This window comes from Antechinus flavipes, chromosome 1 (assembly GCF_016432865.1).
Source record: "Antechinus flavipes isolate AdamAnt ecotype Samford, QLD, Australia chromosome 1, AdamAnt_v2, whole genome shotgun sequence".
In the NCBI taxonomy this organism is placed as follows: Eukaryota; Metazoa; Chordata; class Mammalia; order Dasyuromorphia; family Dasyuridae; genus Antechinus; species Antechinus flavipes.
In genome coordinates this window covers 336,387,639-336,409,776 of record NC_067398.1, presented here as the reverse complement: position 1 = coordinate 336,409,776, position 22,138 = coordinate 336,387,639, and the positions used below count along the sequence as shown (strand labels likewise).

General features: G+C 36.3%; 1 protein-coding gene across 5 annotated transcripts in view; it reads right to left on the bottom strand.

The window, feature by feature from the left end:
* Positions 1–2,173: 2,173 nt before the first annotated feature.
* Positions 2,174–22,138, bottom strand: part of DECR2 (2,4-dienoyl-CoA reductase 2) — a 43,434-nt gene continuing 23,469 nt past the window's right edge. The window contains exons 5-8 of one of the 5 annotated variants that reach the window (XM_051968937.1): positions 21,966–22,059; positions 21,147–21,251; positions 19,908–20,128; positions 2,174–2,265 (exon numbers count right to left, since the gene is read on the bottom strand). In XM_051968937.1, the coding sequence (XP_051824897.1) occupies positions 19,908–20,128; positions 21,147–21,251; positions 21,966–22,059 (420 nt within the window). In that variant the 3' untranslated portion in view covers positions 2,174–2,265. Of the gene's footprint in view, positions 2,266–7,333; positions 7,833–12,731; positions 14,917–16,684; positions 19,015–19,907; positions 20,129–21,146; positions 21,252–21,965; positions 22,060–22,138 lie in introns of those variants that run through there. The other 4 variants (XM_051968920.1, XM_051968928.1, XM_051968941.1 and 1 more) reach the window with 4 other exon arrangements.

Here is a 22,138-nt window from a genome sequence, read left to right as displayed (position 1 = left end):
GATCATAAAGTTAGCACTCCCAAGTAAAATAGGTGGTAGGAAAGGTGAGGAGGGTGTTGCTGGAAAGATACACAGAGAGAGAAGAGATGGAGAGAGAAAAAGAAGAGAGGGGAAGAGAGAAACAGAAACAGTATGTTGCAAGAAAGGAAAAGAGAGGAAGGCAGATAGAAAATCGCTTCTAGAGCCCAATTTTTTTTAATTATAGCTTTTTATATATAAAACATAAGCATAGATAATTTTTCAACATTGGCCCTTGTAAAAACTTCTGTTTCAACTTTTCCCCTCCTTCCCTCCACCCCCTCCTCTAGACGGCAGGTAGTCCCATTCATGTTAAATATGTTAAATACAATATATGTATATATATTTATACTGTTATCTTGTTGCACAAGAAATATCATATTTAGAAAGAGGGTAAAAGTAACCTGAGAAGAAAAAACAAAAATGCGAGCTAACAATAACAGAAAGAATAGAAATGTTATGTTGTGGTCCATACTCCTTTCCCATGTTCTTTCTCTGGATGTAGCTGGTTCTGTTCGTTACAAATAAATTGGAACTGATTTGGATCCTCTCATTGTTGAAGAGCACCACATCCATCAGAATTGATCATCATATAGTATTGTTGTTGAAGTGTATAATGATCTCCTGGTTCTGTTCATTTCACTTAGCATCAGTTCATGTAAGTCTCTTCAAGCCTTTCTATGTTCATCCTGCTGCTCATTTCTTACAGAACAATAATATTCCATAATATTCATATACCACAATTTATTCAGCCATTCTCCAATTAATGGCATCCATTCAATTTCTAATTTCTGGTCACTGCGAAGGGGCTGCCACAAACATTTTTGCATATGTGGGTCCCTTTCTCTATTTTAATATCTCTGGGATATAAGCCCAGTAGTAACATTGCTGGGTCAAAGGGTATGCACAGTTTGATAACTTTTTGAGCATAGTTCCAAATTGCTCTCCAGAATGGCTGGATGTGTTCACAATTCCACCAACAATGCACCAGTGTCCCAGTTTTCCCACAGCCCCTCCAACATTCCACATTATCTTTCCCTGTCATCCTAGCCAATCTGACAGGTGTGTAGTGGTATCTCAGAGTTGTCTTAATTTGCATTTCTCTGATTAATAGTGATTTGAAACACTTTATCATATGACTAGAAATAGTTTCAATTTCTTCATCTGAAAATTGTCTGTTCATATCCTTTGACCATTTATCAACTGGAAAATGGCTTGATTTCTTATAAATTAGAGTGGAGCCCAATCTTTTTAACAGACTAGGCTGTGAGTGAAACAGCCAGTATCCTTTAGTGAAAATACCAGTATTTCTTCATCTTGATTTAAAAATATAAATGAACTCATTGCCTTCACTCCTTGGAAAGCTGGAAAGCAGTAGGTAACACTAGGAAATGAGGGGTGAGAGAGCTCGCTATTTGATTTAATTTCTTCTTATTTACCTTGTATGCTGTCTTAAGTAAAGATGTCCTCTACTGTAATGCTACACTATACTATATTATGCTATTTAAAAAGTGATTTATTCTGGCTTAATCAGGAGAGATTTCATGGGAATACGGTTTTGTGAGCTAATTGAGATAGAATTATCACTCTAGATACCTTAAGAAGTCAAAATATTCTCTCCAAAGCACAATTTTTGAATAAGGGTCCCCAAACTTCTTTCATTCCTTAACTTAATGCTTTAGCCCATATTCCCTATTCTACAGAAGCATTCTACATCTGTACATTATAATTTCCAGTTGCAATAAACAACTACCCTATCTTTTTGGCTTGTCCAACTAGACTATTACTAACTACCAGGCTTGAGTCACAGGCTGATCATTGCAGTACACTTAAGGATTACAAATCATAGAACTCTCAGCTATTAGCTGTGGGAAGGGACACAGACTAACCAATCTAGATACTGACAATCTCTTTAGGGCTGACAGAGCTAAACAGTATCTTTGGGTGTCTTTTGTAAACCAAAGGCATAGATAGGAGGGGGAAAATTTTGAGTAGGATAAAAAAAACAGAAGCATGAAAAAAAGCAGGAAAAAAGAGTGAAAAAAGAGGTACATATAGTAAAACATCATGGGAAAACACCATTTACAATTGCCTCAGGTGATCATTATTCATTCAACAAACATTTTATTAAATGCTTATTACCTAAAAAAAATTTTTTTAAATGCTTATTACCTGTAATATAGTGCCAGATGTAGGGGAGATACCAAGATAAATGTCAGTCAGTCAAGTAGGAGCTTTCAAAATGAGCTGTGGGAGATAAGATATGTACACGTTCAGACAAATATGTGATTTAGAATAAATGTATTAAAGTTTTGTGGGGTATCTATAATGATGTATCAGGATATGGAAGCACTGAACCCCCAAAATATATTGGGATTCCAGGACTCTCCCTGTACAAGTCACCAATGTTGGGATGTGGTGTTCAACTCCCAAAATATTGGGATTAGGGACTTGTGTCACAAGGTATCTCAAAAGAATTTGTATGCTTAGACATCACCAAATCAAGAAGCAAAGATTGTATATAGCACCACTGACTGGTGGGCTAAATTCCAAAAAGGAGTTAGCAATTAACAAAGGAACAGAGATGAACTAGAGGACTAAATTCTCTAGTGAAATTCACCATTAATGAGGGGAGAGATGCCATTAAGGCAGGCTTAGTCCCTAATGAATTAGCCATTGTGACACTTAATAAGCAGGCTAACCCTAAAAGGAATTAGTAGGGGTTTGCACCAAATGGTGGACTAAGTCCCAAAAATGAGTTAGTGAAGAAGTGGGGTGCCAGTACCTTTCCATACTCCTCCCTGCTTGCTCAGGAAGTAGCTTTGGGAATTCAGCTAGGGCCTAATACACTAAAGGTCCATTTAAATTCCACTTAAATTCAACAAAGTCTTCTCCTGTCAAAGTCCCTCTCTATGGCCCACTGAGCTGCCAAGAAGGGAGGGTGTCTTGCTGAGGTTCATCCCATCATCTAGGTGGCACAGTGGATAGAATCTCATCTTCATAAATTTAAATCTGGCTTCAGACACTAACTGTGTGACCATGGGCAAGTCACTTAACACGGTTTGCTTCAGTTTCCTCATATGTAAAATAAGCTAGAGAAGGAAATGGCAAACCACTCTAGTATCTTTGTCAAGAAAAATCCATATGGGGTCATACTCGATTGAAAATGTGTGATAACGTTCTGTGAAAGCAAATTAACAACATAGCAGTTGAAACTGAATGCTATGAAATTCTAATTGCCAAGGTTAGTCTCAAAGAAGAGACTAAAAAGTGTATCACCTTCTCTTTTTTACAAATGTGAGGGGCTATGGGTGTGGAGCCCTGAAAATGTTAGACTTGGTTAATGTGTTGGTTAATTTTGCTGAATTATTCTCCCCCACTCCTCCTTTTTTTTATTCTTCATGTTAAAGTCTTGCTTTCTGGGAAGGGGAAAAGAGAGGATATACAAGGAAATATAGGTGATGCCAAAAAAAAAATAAACCCGAAAATAACAAAGGCAGTTGGTCACTTCTTTTTGAAGAAATCCAGAAGCCTTCAGGGAAGAGGTGGTAATTAAGCATTAAGTGTTTTAGGCTTCTGACTTCTGCACTACACACATCTCTAACTCTACCTTCCCTTCTGGGTTTGACCATCAGTCTTCAAAGGAAAGAAAGATATGTCATTTGCTAGTGTTTGAGATTATCTTTGGTGGAGGTGGCTCTCAAATCCCAGGTATTCCATATAAATAATTATCCTTATTTTTCTGGAAAGAGCAGAGGTACAAAAAGAGCAGGCCAGATGGCCTCTGTAGTATTTCTAATGTTCTTGTTACTGCCTCTGCTTTTCCCCTCAGCAGCCCTCACTACCTAAAGTGATGATTTTCTCAAATCAGTTTTCTCAGCAGCCCCATCACAAGAGCATGCTGAAAAGTCCCTGATGCAACCAATGTGCCGGTTCCCATGACAACAAGAAGCACTTTTAAATAGCAGGTTTTTATTTCCGGGCTGAGGTGAGAGCTCCCACTCAGTGAGTACTATGTGGATAGCTGATATAGTCCAGAGCTTGGCTTTCTTTGGCAGTAACAATCATATTGTCTTTGTTACCTGCTTAAATGAACCTGATTTTAAAGGATAGGAAAAAACCAGACTAAACCACAATAATTTTTTTCTTTATTATTTTAGATTCACATGAATTCTATAAACATTAAACACATACTCTATATGGAATATTGTTAAGCTGTTTTGAATTGCATTCTATTCTTCATGACCCCATTTAGACTTTTCTTGGCAAAGATACTGGAATAGTTTGCCATTTCCCTCTCCAGTTCATTTTACAGGTGAGGAAATTGAGGCAAATAGAATTAAGTGACTTGCCCAAGCTAGTAAAGTATCTGAGGTCACATTTGAATTCAGTGAAAATGAGTCTTCCTGACTTCAGGCCACTAAGGATACAAAGAACAACAATAACAAAAATTAATAATGGCTTTCCTCAAATTGCTTATATTCTGCTGGAATATGCTGGAGGTTACAATTATTCTCCCTATAGCAGAAAAGCTGAGGATCTTTCACTATAATGCTCAATGCATAAAGAAAGCTGCTATATATGCCTTATGTACAAGGCATTTTCCAAGCCTGGAATATGTTCCTTCCTCATCTTGACCTCAAAGGATCTCAAGTTTCTTTCAAAACAAAGTTGAATCTGATTTCTTCTACATAAGGCCTTTCCATGATCCTCCTATTAATATCTCTGCTCCTGAAATGGCATTGTATTCCTTTGTGTACACTTTGTTTCTTTGAGAAGATGATGTCTTCCCTATTATCCAATAGAATGTAATTTTTTAAAAGACTGTTTTTCTTTGTCCCTTCAGTGCATATCAAAGTCTCATATATAGTTGGCACTTAATGTTTATTGAATAATTGAATATGGTTTCCTTCTGTATACTTACAAACATGCTCAAATTTCTCCCATTCTAAAATTTTTTTAAGTCTTTCCTTGACCCTTCTACCCACTTCACCTATCATCCCATTTTTCCTTTCCTTCAGTAGCAAACTTCTTGAAAATGCTGTATAAATCTATTGCTTCTACTTCCTTACTACTTTGTCTTTAATCCTTTGCTGTCAAATGTCTGTTTCCACCATTCTGTCGAAACTGCTCTTTCAAAAGTCACCATGCCCCCTTAATAGTCAAGTTCAATGAACATTTTTGTCTTCATCCTCCTTGATTTCTCTACACTCTTTGATATATTAGATATCTTTCTGGAGAGTTTCTTCTTCTTTAGCCTTTCAAAGACTATCTTTTTCTGTTTCTCCTACTCTTTTCAGAATTCCTTTTTTCTAGTCTTTTTCCTGACTTCTTAAGAGGGTGGAGAGGACATTTTCCAAGGTTTAATACTTAGCCCTTTTCTCCTCCCTCTCTACACTCTTTTTTTCCCCTCTATACTCTTTTTGAACTCATAGCTTCAACCTCTATAAATGACTCACAATTCTCCAAGTCTTATCTATCCTGATCTGTCTTCCAAACTCTAGATTTGCACTTCAAAATGCCCATCTACTTAGATATTTTGCTCAGCACCTTGAATCCAACATTTCCTAAACAGATTTTCTTTTTGCCCAAAGGTGATTTTATACCTATATAGAGAGCTCCCCTTTTTTCTGTGCAGGTCAAACAGTTCTGGAATTTAATTTAGATTTACCTAAGGCATTCAGAGGTTTGAAGCCAGATTTTCATTAACTTCAAGACTGCCCCAAATAATGAGAAATATGCAGGCAATTACCAAGTCCAGGGAATTGTTTCCCCAAATCTCTCTCCCATCTGTTGCTTCCTCTCAGTTCTCAATTCTTCCACTCTAGTACATGTCTTCATTGCCACCCCTTTAGACTACTGGAAAAAACTGGCTTCCTACTTCCACACTTTCCCTTCTCTAATCCATTCTTCATATTCACTTCTAATTTATCCTTATGTATATATCTCTTTATGTCAACTCTCTTGCTCAAAACTGGACAAATTGCTCTAGTACAGTTTAAACTCAGTCTAATAGTCAAGTACTTTCATTGTCTAATGCCACCTTTCCATCTACTCAAGTTCTAGTCAAAGTGGACTATTTGCTACTTTCTATACATACCTTCTACTTGCTTTTCTCCATAAACTAGCTCATGCTAGAATCTTTACTTGCCTTCTCCAATTCCATCTGTTGAATTTCTATTTAGACTTTATAGTCCGAGGTAGAAAAAGTGAAGAATTTAGAAGAAAAAATGGATTCAAATCCTGGTTTTGCTATTTATCACCTGTATCAATAAAACGAGTTGAGCAATTAGATCTCTAAGGTCCCTCCTAGCTACAAATCCTAAGATCCTATGAAATAGCCCTCCCTTCACAAAACCTTTCCTAATTCCCATGGTTAATAAGGATATTTCTCTTCACTAGTAGTTGTCTCATATCTGTATTACGCACTTATTATGCATTATAGTTATCTGTGTATTTCAAATTTTTCTAAGAGATTAAGATCTATGAGAGCAAAAACTTGTATTCTCCCTCCACTATCCAACTCAGTTCTCTGAACAAAGAAAGTGTTTTAAAATGTTCATTGGATTGAGTTGAATATATATTCTAAGTACAAACTGGAATTTTCCATATACAGGATTTAGTCCAGAAGTTGTAATGTGTTTGAAATTTAACTTAAATCATTTCTAGAGACAGCATCTGATACACATTTACTAATGGCAAGAGTTAAGCAACAGAGATGTATTACTTAGAAGTATAGGACAATAGTCACTTCGCCCCCTTCCCCCCCCATCCCTCCCAAAAAAAGCTTTTTTTTTTCCTATTGCCTGTGGTTATGATGGCTCTGTCAGGATCATACCTAAAATGAAAATGAGTCACAATAAATGAGCAGAAGCATTATGCCAAATTGTCTGGAGCTACCAGGCAGCTCATGTTAAGCCAGGCTATGACTCTTCCAGTCAAATCTTTTTCCAGGGGCAGAGTTGCTCAGAATTTCTCCTTCACTTGATTCTTAAAGGATAGAGGCAACATGCCTTGCATAGGAACAAGGTGTGTGGGGTGGATTCATTTCTGGCCTGTGGGCAAAGTTACTGCTTCATGTTTCCCTTTGATAATTTTTCAATTCAACAAGTATTTAATAGACCACCTACTGTGCACCATTTAAATGGGTTAGAGTTGCAAAGGAAGCCTCAGGCATGTTCTTGCTCTTGAAAAGTTTAAAATCTCATTGGGGACACAAGGTATACACACGTGTGAAAGTTGAGGAAAGGAAATATTTTAGAATGAAAATGAGCTATGGAGACAAAGTTTAGAAAAATGTGGAGTCAACATGGGGTTCTAGGGTCCAGGAAGGTTTTTATTAAAGGGATGGTTCTTAAATTGGGACTTTTAAGTATGGGAAGGATTTGAATCATTGATGAGAATACATTCCAGGCAGAGGGAGTAGCATAGCTCAGCCAATAAGATCTGGTCTATAGTTGTTGTTTCTGTTTGGTTTAAAAAAGAAAAAGAAAAAAAAAACACTTCTTGTAGCACTTTCCCCAGACTCAGGAGTCAAAGGAATGCTGGGGTCTTCTTAAGAAGTCTGTACTGCGTTCGATGTCTTACCCAGGTATAGGGCATTCTTCTTAATCAGAGGGTCTGTAATCTTGCCTAAAATCTAGGGCTAAAATATGTATTGGGGGTTTTGATCAACCTACACTACCTTCTGTGTGGTTGCTGGCAACTGTCACCAACTTCAGAACTGTATGCCTTATTTGATCATCAGAAATTAGACATAAGAAACCTGGAACTTCCCTTTAAACTAGAGATAATAATAAGCAATCATCATTTTCCTAAAAAAAAAAAAAAAAAAAAAAAGATCAAAGTTAATTCTTACTAGGTAGAACATAATGATATTTGAATTTTGAATTGGAATTGGAAAATCATGATAATAATAGCACTTATATAGCAAATAAGATTTATAAATATTATTTCACTTGATATTCAAAATAATCCTGGGAGGTAGCTTCTATTATTATCCCATTTCACTGAGGTAGACAAGGTGACTTGCCCAGGATAACACAGTTAGTGTCCAAGACAACATTTGACTTCTGGTCTCCCTGACTTTAGGGTCAGGGCTTTCTCCAGGGTGCCATGTAGGATGATCAAAGAGCCTTAGAGATCTTTCACAATGGGAATGAAGATCCTGAAATCCATAACTAAGAATGATGGGTTTTCTATTTTTCCTTATTCTTAAAGCAGCAGCAGCCTCCATCAGCCCACCACTTTTAATGCCTTTTGGGGGTGACAGAGACATAAAACAGTATGTGTGATGGGAGGATGGAGAGCTAAGTCACAAGTACAACAAATTCAAAAATAAAATCCCTTAGCACAGTCCCACCTGGATATGGTCCTATTCCCAAAATAGTACTTAGAAAGCTGCAATAACAAAACCCTGGCAGTGACTGCCAGCCTGATTGAAAACTACCAATAGTTGTTTGGTTTCAATGTTTATCAAGGTGCCTTTTTGCGACAGGGCTCTCTCCCTGGAACATGTCTCTGTTTTTCAAGTCAGGGAAAATCCACTTAACCATTAGGACCGATGTAACAGCATAGGCAGTAACTCAAATATTTCTTATTGAGAATTGAATTTCATTGAGAATACATAGCATTTATATTATCAAAAGCATTCTGGTGAATGATTTGGGTTAGTTATTACCATAAGCAACACTGTTGCTATTGCTGCTACTCAGTAACATATATACATAGATACAAATATTTATATGTGTGTATGTATATATATATATGTATTTTTTCAATTTCTCATATACATATACATACATATATGCACATATATTTCTTTCATTCATTCTATATTGGACTGGACTTCTGATTTCATTGGTTTACAGAACTCCTACTAGGCAGTCCCTCCACTAAGGCAGCCCAGTTTCTTGCTTTGCAACTTAAAGAGCTTTAAGAGGCTTGCCTGGGGCATTAAGAAATTTTGTCACCTGCCTAGTCACATAACCTGCATGTACAGAAGACAGGATTTGAAGGCAAGTCTTCTTGATTCTAACATCACCTAATATTACTATTATTATATACTCCAAAGGTTCTGTGATCTTGTCAGCATTAAATATTGCCTCCTTTAATGCAACCCATTCGTGCCTACCCTGTGTGATTCATTCCTGTCTCCCCATAAATTTGTCACAGGAGGAGTCAACTCACTATATTGTAAGTCTTCCTATTGTTTTTCCAGTTACATGGATACCAGTAGAGCATATGGGCTATGTATTGGTCACTTCTTGCATACACTCATGATTATCATGATTATCACGTTTCCATGATAATGGAACTAATAGTATCATTAATGTTAGCTATACCCATACACTGGCTGTACTGAATGTTGGAAAAAACATCGAATTTTGAAGATTGAATGTAAATCAACATATATAATGTTCATTGTTTTCTCTCATGTTTTTTCCCTTTTGTTTTGATTTTTCTGTCCCAACATGATTCATAAAGAAATGTGTATGTAAAAAAATTAATGTACATGTATAATCAGAAAAAAATAATAAAAAAATTTTTAAAAGAGGGACAAAAAAGAACATCAAATTTGTCCATGAGACAAGCTCTGACTCTGTCAACTTACTACTTTTGTGGTCATAGACATGACCTACAGATCATAGGTAGACTAGATGATCTGTATTACAGTTATATTCTATGATTCTCAATTCACATTAATATAGTATGTGACCTCTGCAAAAGCTCTTACATAGAAAGATGTCCTCAAAGCCAAGAAGACCTGAGTTTATACTTTTAAGTCCCACATATCCTGACTGTGTGACCCTAAGTAAGTCGGCTAAAAGTCTGTGAGTTCTGGGTAGCTCTTTGTGTCATATAGAAGCTGTGAAGCTGCGTTGATAGAGGGAGTTTCCTCATCCCAGAGTTCCCTATACCAGTGAAATCCCAGTTCTCATCCCTGTACCTATTTTATTTCACGTGACCTCTACAACAATGCAAAATACAGGGAAAGGATTACAGTCTCATTCTACAGATGGAGAAACTGGCTCAGAAACTTGCTGCTTTCACAACTAAGTGAAAGATCCAGGACTGAAACTCAGATTTTCTGTTTAGTTCTTTTTCTATGTCTTATGTCTAAATTTCTGTGCTAGTAAGTAGAACTATTGGAGAAAGATTAGTTGAGTGGCAAACTATCAATGACTGTGACTCCCTGCAAAATGTAACTATCCAAGGGAATCAAAACTTTCTTAAACAAAAATAGCCTCGAATGACTGGAAACCAAGAATTTTCCTGGACTATTTCGGTCTAGTGCTGCCATCTGGGGCCAGTACTTAAACATGCAAGTAGAAATACAAATTAAGGACAATTTTTAATCAAAATAACTAACTACTTTCCTCAACCTAGAACACATCTTTCAATTTCCTTCTTTTGTTTGCATTCAACAATTCTTTATTGTGGTCTATTATGTGTAAAGTCCAGTGCCAAATAATAAAAGCCATCGAAAGTACCACATTCTGACTCTCAAGGGGTTTGACTCTGGAAATTAGAAGCTCTAGACTAGAGGTGTTAGATCAGAAGTTTCAAACCCACAGTCTGCTAAAATATGATTTGGAAATATTTAACAAAATAAAAAATACATATAACATATTTTAAAACTAATTCAAGATAAGGCCCTTAGAGGCTTAGTGACCTCCATTTCCATTTGAATTTGATACCACTAAGCTAGACACTCAATCCAGCCAAAGCATCTAAATTGCCAAAAAGGCCCAACAATGACTGAATAATTTAACTTTCTTCTTTATACACTTCCAACCACAAAAAAAAAAAAAAGACTCCTCTCTCTTCTGATAGAGGTCTATACTTTGGAGTGTCACTTAAGCTTTTGGGTTGTTTTGTTACTCATCCTTATTTTACAGGAAGGCATAGAATCATTGATTTTACAGATGTGAAAGCTAAAGTTCAGAGACTTCCCTAATCCCCAACATCTGGTAAGCAAGACACTCAGAATTTGAATCCAGTTCTTCTTGATTTTGAATCTAGCATCATTTTCATTAGGCTGTGTGATCCAATCTAGTCCCAGTTCAGGTCACTGCTATCAAGTAAAATGCTGTACAAAGTTATAATAATAAAGGCTTTTATAAAAAGCTTATTTTCATCTGATTAGTGATCCTAATGGATTGTAAATAGTTGTCTAACATTTACACACTGACAGTTGAAGGACAGGAATTCTTTAATCTCCATACCTTATTTTGTTGTAGTCTAGCTGTAGTTATGTAGCAGTAGTTAGGTATACCAAAAGCATAGGTATTGTATTTTAGGTTTATGAATGATGACACACTTTTTAGTTTCCTTTAAGGAAAAATGTTATATATATATATATATATATATATATGTACATATATATATATATATATATATATTTCATAAGTGAAGGAATCACAATAGTTATCACATTCTTCAAAAGTTTGCTTACTTATTTGGACCTTGATTATAAACTGTTAAATTCTCTCTTCTTCTCAAGAAGTAAATACGTTTGACCAGATGACTATAATTTAAGGGAAGAGGGGGCTGGGAATGCAGGGGAAGATATAAAGAAAATTCAGAAAGAGGGCATAATAAGAGTCTTTAAAGCAATGATCTTTGATTTTATAGAAAAATGATATTACAAAGGTGTTTTTGTTGCTGGTGTTAAGAATATACTGTGAAGGCTGTTCCAGAAAGTTAGAGACCAATAGTTGGAATGTTTAGTGCAAGTGATGAAAATTATCAGAAGTTAGGGATCAGGGAAAGCAATTTCTGGTTCGAAAGATTTTTTCGCCAAAAGGTACCTTTATTCACAAGAAAGTCACAAACAAAATCCAAAGATAATTTTGTGACATGCTTTTGAGGGAGACTTTTTATAACTCAGAGAGTGGAGGGGGAAACAAAGGCAGAATAGAGTGACAAAGATGAGTATTGAGATGTTGAGACTGTCTTTAAAATGTTAACAAGACAATCTAGGAAAACTGAGTTTTCAACAAGGTTGCCTGGAAAAACTGAGTTTCTATCATGGTTTTCTTAAATATGCTAACAGGACAATCTGGGAGAACTAACCCTTTTTGGATGCTATTATGTTTGATAGGGTTCACATTATGACTGTCTTGATTTTGGTAAGAAGAATCTAGGAAAGCTAACCCTTTTGTATACTGATAGCGATTGAAAAAGAAGCAAGATGGGCTGGTTTTAATATTCCTGACAAAGGAAGAGAAAAAGATGATTTTAGAGTTCACATCATAAGGGACAGTTGGGAATTGCTGACAAAGATTTCAAGGAAACACTAGGAGAGTCCAGTGGTAATCACATACTGTTGGGTACTTCAGTTTAGCACAAATTTGGAAAAAAGAAGAGATGGGGTTTTGTAGTTGGACTATTTGCAACTGATCGAGTTGTGTTCACCCTTGGTGATCACTGCTAGATTTCCATATCTATCATCTGTATTATTACTTCAATTTCCATTAATTTCATTTATGGTTACAGACTGATCACTCATTCTGGATATTATGAAAAGGAAACTTTTAAGCAGAAGTTAAAACAGATGAAAGCCATGGTGGGGAGGTTAGGGGATAAGGGGAGGAATGGAGGCAGAGACAGACAGACAGGCAAAGAGAGAGAGAGATAGACAGAGACAAAGAGAAAGCGGTAGCTTGGGAAAAGGAAATCTAAACTGATGAACAAAAGAGAGAAGATGATTTTTCATGTAATGACATTTATTAAGTAACTTCAAGAACAAAATTTTATTCTTTATAAAGAGAAAAACAGCATATATAATCATATATATATATATATTCCTTATCCAACATTTTGAATCTTTCCTAAATAAAATATCAGACTTCAGAGAGGCTTCATAATTCCACCTTGCACCTTACATAGGGAAGATGTGCTTTCTACTAATAGAATATCCTGTACTTGAAAGTTGTGGTATATGGTGTCAAGGAAAAAATCTCTGAAAAATTTCTAGCAAAGATCAATGATACACAGTGGATGAAACCCATTGCCTATCTACTGCTGATAGCACTGGATGCCTCAGTGGAGCTGAGGATAGTGAGTACTAGGAGATAGAAATAAATAGGAAAAAAAGAGGATTTAAAAAGGAGATGGCAGAATACTCTTAGACTGCCATCCAGAGTAAAAGGGAGCAATAACTATCCCCCAACTCCCTAAATAAGTAGCCTCATTTAAACAAATAATATAAATTCAGTTCCCCCTTGGTTAAGTTTTTCACATAGGATTTCATGGATAAAAAACTTCCAAAGTTACTGTAAAATGCCACTGTAGTTAAAAGTTTCAATATTAAACTATTTGCAATTAAATCAAAGGGCTATTTTCTTGGTCCCTACCCAGACAATAGTAGAGGTGTTAATATGTAGGAAAACAGCAAGCAGTGGGAAGCTAGAGGAATAAGACAATACAGGTCTAGGTAGCTGGTCACAGAATAATCAAAAGTTCTCTACATTTGAAGAGACTGTTACTATAATGTCTGAAGCACTCAGCATTCCAGGCAATCAGTGCAATCACATACTATACCAGCTAACTCTATCTCATTCTCACACGTGGCTCTAATTAGCTTTTAGTCAGAGCAACCTATCTCCTGCTGGCATCTCCCAGTTACCAAGAGCATGTTGAATAACCCCTTGCAAAATCTATATGCAATCCAGGGGTGCCTCTGCTAATATACTATTAATATACTCAAGGAATGGTAGATTCTGCCCAAGAAGAAATATTACCACCTTCAAGGCCTTATTTAAAAAAAAAACCCTACTATGTATTAAGTCTCATTTTGACATAAGCATTTATTAATTGACAGTGTTTGAATAATGGCAAAAAGAGCTCCAGGTGAGTTTGTGAGATCCTGTCACACTTCATTCCTTCCTGCCATTGCCTCTCCTTCCAAAGAAATAGCTCAAAACAACACTAAGCAAAGGGAACAGTGGAAGCAATACTCCAGAGGGATTTGCATCTAGGCTACTTACAACCTCAAAAAATTGAGGTTCTTCTTCCTTTTGTCTATGGTAGCATCTAATCTAATAGCTCTTTCCTTTTTCTTTTCCTTTTTAATAATCTTTTCCACCTTATCAGGCAGCAGAAAAAACCTAATGCCCCACTCTTTGGATTAGGAAGTGAATTCAGGAGCTAACAATAGGTCTTTGGAATAGGGGAATTCAAGTGTCATAGGAGCCTGAAGTTCTGGCCATTTTAGCCATTTCATCAATCACCCTATCTATCCTTAGAGGGAGGACAAAGATGATCCACGTTAAAATGAGGTTCTTATTACTAGGCAAGCTTTGAACAATGTTCCCAGCAGGGTGAAGTCAAGCACCAAAGGTTGGGAGAAGAGGCTAACATCTTTCCCATAAATGCTCTTTGTTCCAAGGGCATAGAAAATACAGATTTAATGTATTTCCTATCTGAGTGTCTATTTGTTGAAAGCATAAGCTAATGAAAGACATCCTTAGAATGGCCAACATTTTGTTTGGAGAGAGTTTTGTTTGTTTTTAATCCAATCCAATGCTACCCCCTAATACAAATTTATCTTATCAACAGCCCCACAAATTGGCCCCCATCACCTGCCTGGTAGAATTAGCAGTAGGGCCACTACAGCGGAGGGGATATTTGTAGATTCACCAAGCTTTTCTGCCAGAAAACTCCTATGAGTGGAAGGACTGAGAAATAAATTTGTTAGATTCTATGAGTAGAAGGACTGAAATATAGGTTTGTTAGATTCAGCACCTTGCAGCTTTGCCTCAAAATAGCTTAGCATGCCAGAGGGAATCAAGGGAAAAGGAGGACAAGACAGACTTCCAGGAGAAAGCTGTAACACTGGATCAGAGTAGGTCTGAGCTAAGAATCCTTCATTTATCCCAGCAGGGCAGCTACCTGTAAGAAATATTGACAAATGTCAGCATTACATTGTGCAACTAGGACCTAAGTGACAATTGGAATTGGGAAATATTAAAAGAAAATGCCTACCAATGTTTTGCATACTTTACTGGACTGTGGTTCCAAAGTGATTAAATTCAGCTAGGCAGAGCTGGCAGAGTTGGCTAAGATGAAAGGTAGAGAAGCAGTGACCCTCAGCACAGAGAGCTAGGGAACATGAAAAGTCAAAGCAATCTATTCCTCTCAAAGTCCAGCAAGTAGCCAGATGGAGCCAGGTGGATGGCACAAAGTCCTCAGGGTGGGGACTCAGGAGTTTATGGGTGATAGAGCCCTTCTGTTCATCCTGAGGGTTACAAAGAGGTGGGAACTACTATGATGCTCAGCATTTTCCTGGGATAACCAGAAAATTATTCTCAAAACAAACAGTAGCTCCGCCAGTCTTAGGGAGTATACTTGTGTCTAGGAAAGGGAACTCCAAGTTCTACCTTGTATTCTTTAGAGCATTAGGGTCAGGGACTCCTTCCTTTAGTGTTGAAACTAAATTACTTTGAGAATCGAACTAAAAAGTTTTATCCTTCCTTTGGCCCATAGCATACCCTTGCCTATGGAGGGAAGTGACCTAGTAAGAGTCTCACCTCTGGAAAAGTACACAGCCATGGCACTAAGACAAATCACACATGAATAAGGCAAAGAATTACCACCATCTCCCCTTGCAATACACACAGATGCATACTCAGTTTTCTCGGTGATTTAAAAAACACTTGTACGATAAAAGGAAAAGTTTTCCTTAAAGCCTATTGTTTATCCCAGACATTAAAGTGGGTCATAAGGTAAGAATTGCAATTGATAGCTTAGGGATACTCCTCTAAGAGCTCATCTAGACTGATTATTTGGGTACAAGCTTAGAAGAGTTCTTAGGTCGATGAACAAGTCCCTAGGTGAGCAGTTTGATGGACTTTTTGTGCAGGCAATTCCACAGCCCCTTGTTATAATCCCAAATGAAGTAGGTAAGGCACAGGCACAGAGAGAGGCGGTATTTGAGTGTCACATAGCCAATCAGAACAGAAAGGAATCTGATTTCCCAGTTCTCAGTTCAACTATGGTTCTCTTTTTTAAAGTGGGGAAACTGGTGTCCCTATAAATTGGGAATGAGTTGCTGCAATATAGAAATACTGCTGGTTCGTGCCGTTTTATTTTGTATCCTGCAACTTTACCAAAGTTGTTAATAATTTCAGGTAGTTTTTTAGTTGATGCTTTAGAATTCTCCAAGTTTGCCATCATATCATCTGCAAAGAGAAATAGCTTCCTCGTTGCCTATTCCAATTCCTTCAATTTCTTTTTCTTCTTTTGTTATAGCTAACATTTCTAGTACTATATTGAATAGTGATGATAATGGACACCTTTGCTTCATCCCTGAAGTCTTCTAGCTTATTTCCAATACAGATAGTGTTTACTGATGGTTTTAGATAAATATTATTTTTAAGGTAAAATTTATTCCTATAGTGTTTTTCATAGGAATGGATGTTGTCTTTTATCAAAGGCTTTTTCTGTATTTACTAAGATAATCATTATATAGTTTTTGAAAGTTTTGTTATTGATCTGGTCAAATATGCTGAGTTTTCCTAATATTGAAGCAGCCTGCATTCCTGATATAAATTCCACCTGGTTATAGTATAGGATCCTTGTGATTGCTGTAATCTCTTGCATTAATCTTCATTGGGTAAATTAGTCTATAATTTCCTTTCTCTGTTTTGGCTCTTCCTAGTTTAGGTATAAATACTATATTTGTGTTATAAAAGGAATTTGGTAGGATTCTGCCCCTTAATTTTCCAAATAGTTTATATTGTATTGGGATTATTCTTTAAATGTTTGGTAGCATTTACTTGTGAATCCACCTAGTCCCTGGGGATTTTTTTTTTTAGGAAGTGCTATAATGATTTTTTCAATTTCTTTTTCTGAGATTAGGTTTAAGTATTTTATTTCTTCTTCTATTCATCTGAATAATTTATATTTTTTTAGCTGTTCATCCATTTCATTTAAAATGTCAATTAGCATATAATTGGGCAAAATAGTTCCTAACAATTGTCTTAATTTCCTTTTTATTGACTAGCAATTTGGTTTTATTTCCTTTAAAAAAAAATCAGCAATGATTTATCTATTTTATTGTTTTTTTTTTTTTTTCCATAAAACCTACTTCTAGGTTTATTAGTTCAATGATTTTCTTTCAATGATTTTCATCTCTTGATTTTCAGGATTTCCAATTTGGTATTTAATTGCAGAGTTTTAATTTGTTCTTTTTCTAGCCTTTTTTAAAGTTGTATGCCCAGTTCATTGATCTGCTATATCTCTATTTTACTGAATTTTAGATATAAAATTTCCCCTAAGTACCACTTTGACTGTATTCCATAAATTTTGGAATGTTGTCTTCGTTTTTTTTAATGAAGTTATCTATTCTTCCTATGATTTGTTCTTTGGCCCACTTATTTTTTAGAATTAGATTTTGGTTTCCAATTAATTTTAACCTATTACTGAATGTAATTTTTATTGCATTGTAATCTGAAAAGGATGCATCGACTATTTCTTCTTTTCTGCATTTGGTTATGAGACTTTTATGCCCTAAATACACAGTCAGTTTTTATATAGGAGCCATGCAATGCCTCATGAGAAAAACGCTATATTCCTTTTTATTCCCATTCAGTTTTGTCCAGAGATCTATGGTCCTTTTGCACAGCCTTCTCTCACTTATATCCAATTCACTTGCATGTCATGGAATCACTTTTAATATGTCATGGTCTTGTTTGAGAGTGAAGGACAAACAACAGGGGCAACACTACAGAGGGGGGAGCACTAGACTTAATGTTTGGAAAAACTATGTTCAAATCCTGCTTCTAGTGAAGGACTGAAAGTGCCAAAAGAGATACACATTTTTGAATATGACGCCTAAGCAGATTTGTTTTGCTTGACTATACTTGATTGTTCCAAAGAATTGTGTTTTTATTTTTAATTTGGGGAGGATAAATTCAAGGGCAAAACTAACAATAAGATTTTCAAAAAACAAAAGGAAAGAGGTCATTAAGGAATGTTTTAAAACACACAGAAGAGAAATGAAGAAAACTCAAAAGAAGCAAACAAGATATATTTGGAAGTAACATGTTTAAGGTATTATATACTTTAAAAAAAAAAAAAAAAAAAGGAAGCTGCACTTAATGGCCATGTATGTTTTTACAGATAATCTTCTATTTCTGCTCCACTTTGAATATTCAACTGTTCTTTTGGGGGGTACTTACTAATCTCAGAATTTAAAAAAAAAACCTGCCCTTGATTAGGTATTTTTATTAACTAGGTGACCACAGATAAGCCCTTTACGTCTCTAGCTCTCAATTTCCTCATCTGTAAAAAAAAAATGATAGTAAATAATAACTATACAAAGTGGTATCAAACTCAAAAGAAAAATGAATCCTGATTCCTGATGCAGCATACTTAGAAAACCACAACATATTATCATCTATGTTGTATTCTATTTTTATTTGTTTTGTTAAACATTTTCTAATTATACTGTAATCTGTTCTGGCTAAAATGGAGAGTTCTGAGGCCCCAAAATCTGGCATTTCTGCTGTAGAACGTATCTCCTAGGGTTGAAAGAAGGCTCAAGTAAGTGGAGATGCATAAAGTCTTTTGTAAACTTTAAAGCTCTTATGTAAATATCACTTCTTACTACAATAATCCCATATTTTTGTTAGCTGACATACCTTGAAATATCTGAGCATATAAAGAATAATATTAATATAACAACTAATATTAATTTAAAATATTCTATTGATATAATATTGATTTAAGTTTAATAACTTTAACTTACAATGATAGAATTGTAGAATTGTAATGTTAAAATATGTTAATTCTTAATGTTAATTTATGGTGAGTGCAATGACCCTTCTGAAAAATCAAGAGGCAAACTTTTAAGAAGGAAAAAAAAAGAACTCAAGATATTTAAGCTATAATGAAGCAGCCATGAAAATGAATAAAGGAAGAGGCCATCCTTTATGAAATTCAATGAAAGCAGCCACTCACTCTTCCCAAATAACCATCAGCTTAAATCTAGGATTGAACAGAGAAAATTAGAGGCTCCTAGCCAACAAGTGTTATAAAAGAGTCTATAGACTAAAACATGTTTCCCCATTTTCTGGCTGCAACACATAAGTAAACTTGCCAACTCAAATAGGAAGGGAACTAGGTGTAGTAGAGTAGAAAGCAGACTGTAATTGAGGGAAGGAAACCTGGGGTTTTAAGTCTCAGCTCCAATTATCTTGGGCAAAACTTTCTCCTCTATAAGCCTCAGTTTCCTCATTTATAAAATGGAGATATTGATATTTCCTCTACCTAACTTACCTCACTTAAAGCACCTTGGTAAATTAGAAAGTGCTATACAATTGTTTGTTATTATTATTATTATGGCTCCTGCCCCTACTAGTATTCTATCAGTTCAACAAACTATCTGTTCAGTCTCTATCCCCAAAGACATTACACACACACACACACACACACACACACACACACACACCACACACACACACACACACACACACACACACCCAGAGATTGTGGCCTATGAACACCTTTAAGTGAACTAAGAGGCTTAAGAGACAGGGACAATTAGGGATAGAAATAGAATGAGAGAATGTCAGCATTGAAAAGGACCTTTAGACAATGGTATAAATCTGTCTCATCGTAGAAAGGAGGCAAATGTTAAGGGAAGTGACTTGCCCAGAATTATACAGCTCAGACTAGAACCCAAGTTGTGATATTCTCTCAGGGCTCTTTTTACTGCTATCCCATTCCCTCAACAGATCTCTCAGGCCAACCCCACTCCAAACAATTAGCGGCTAGAAGCCAGTGTCCTCCTCTCCTGCCAATGAGATGGGCAGTCTGCTACAAAGAGGACCTGGGTTGGGGAGGGAGGAGGGAAGTGAAAGGGCAGGGATGTACGTTACCTAGAGTTTGGAAGGGTAATAAGTATCAATCCCCAACAACTTCATGTAATCATTGGCATTAGTCAGCCAGCTCCCACCATCTACCACTAGGACTGTGCCTGTCACATAGGATGCTAAGGGGCTAGCCAAGAACAATGCAGCATGGGCAATCTCAGTCTTGTTCCCCATTCTCTGGAGAGGACTTCTCAAAATATTTCTATCCCAGTTGGGTTGATGGCCACCTGAAAAGATAAATAGGACAAAGAATTAGGGAGTCCAAGTCACATATTCAACAGTAAGGCTGAAAAATGTGTGGGCAGAGGAAGGGAGAGAACACAAAGGCAGAAATCTCTGCATTGTCAATAGTTCCATATTGAATCATATCTAGGACAGGTGTTAAATATTAAGGAATGAAAAGTAATAATGTGATTGAACCAAAACAGAGTCATAACCCTTACATAAGTCAGACATTTGTCAGGGACCTTTCTAGGTTCTAGTTTAGGGCTATTTCATTAGCTTCTCAAGGGTAACTTCTATAGAAAAGTTGTCATTAAAAAAAAAAAAAAATACCGTCAAGACCATTTATGACTAGTAAAGAAAGCAGGTAAATCATGAAGCAAGTTTAAGAGATAATAATAACCATGTGCTGCCTTGGTATTCATGACATATTAAAAGAACAAGAGGAAGGACTCCAGAATGTTTGACAGATTATCTGTAAAAGATATATGGAAAGGCATGGCCAAAAATTAAATATCACACAAAATGAAATACAGAAAAGTGATGACTGTATAATCAGAATTAGCATTCACACCAACAAGATTGGCTATTTACTGAAGTATATTCAAAGACTATAGCACAAAGAAAAGACTCACCTGCATTTATTAAAGGGCTGTGGAAAATTATAACTTGCCAGATGAAAATTTCCAAGAAAACAGAGGAACATATCTCCCAAATTTGGGGTTAATAACCTTTTTTAATGTCATGATTCCCTTTGGCAGTTTTGTAAAGCCTATGAGATCTTTTTCTAGAATAATTTTTTAAATTCATAAGTGGATCAAATGCTAAATTTTATTTAGAGGTTAGTGGGGAAAAAAAAGGTCTCTACTGAGAAAGTGGCAAAGTCAGGACTTCAACAGAGATCTCTGGTTTTCCAGTGATTTTTACTATAGCATACTACCTCTCACCAAACATGAGTGAAGTCATAAGTAGAAGAAGATTCAATAAAACTGGAGAGATGTTGTTCCCATGGCCTTGCCTTACCAAGTCGACGCATCCCTTCTGTGCCACTGATGGGGCCTGGTGCCAGACTATTAACTCGGATATTGTTGTGACCCCACTCCACAGCCAAGTGCCTTGTCATTGCATCTGCAAAGGGATAAAAACATTGAGATGAAAAAAGCTTCAAGAATACCTCAAGGGGAACAGAGAATGGGTGAAGAAGGGGAAAAGGGACTATATCACAGCAAGGGGGAACATAAGACAAAAGTCAGGGTAGGAAATAAAGTTCTATCAAGCTCTCACGCAGGGTAACAAAAAGAATATTATAAGGAAGAAAAGAAAAAAAAAAAAAAAAGAAGGAAGAAAAAGGATCAGACATGGCTAAAGGGGCTGCTCAGGCCTGTCAAATTCTTCAGGTTGCAATCTTTTCTTTTAGAAGAAATCTTACAAGAAGAGATAAGAGTTCTGGGACTGAAGTCAAGAAAACATGGGTTCAAATCTCACCTCTGACACTTCTTAGTTGTAGCAGTATAGGCAAGTCACTTAACCTCCCTGATTCTGTTCCTTCATTTGTACCATAGGGATGATAATACTTGCGGTATCTATCTTCAACTACTGCTATAAGGATCAAAGGGGATCATAGATCATGTATTATATGCATTTTGAGAATTTTAAAGCACTAACGGAGGTGCCCCAAAAGTTTTAAATTTTAAGGTGTTGAAGCTTAAAACTGCAAATGCACTTATGGGACACCTTGCATGAACTGTGATGATTGTTGTTATTGCTCTGGCTGACAATCATGGAGGAGCCAGGGAATGTGGGATAAGAGAGAGGAAAATCCTCCTAAGGAGATGGCCATACCAACAGCTGCCTTGGCAGTGCCTGCATGCACCTGGAATGCCTGTCCTCGGTAGTCCAGGGTGGCAGTGAGGTTAATGATCACACCACCATGGTCCTAAAATAGATGGGGGAATGAAAGTGAGAACAAAAACCAGAAAAACCCCTAAAGACCATATCAAAGATAAACAAAAACC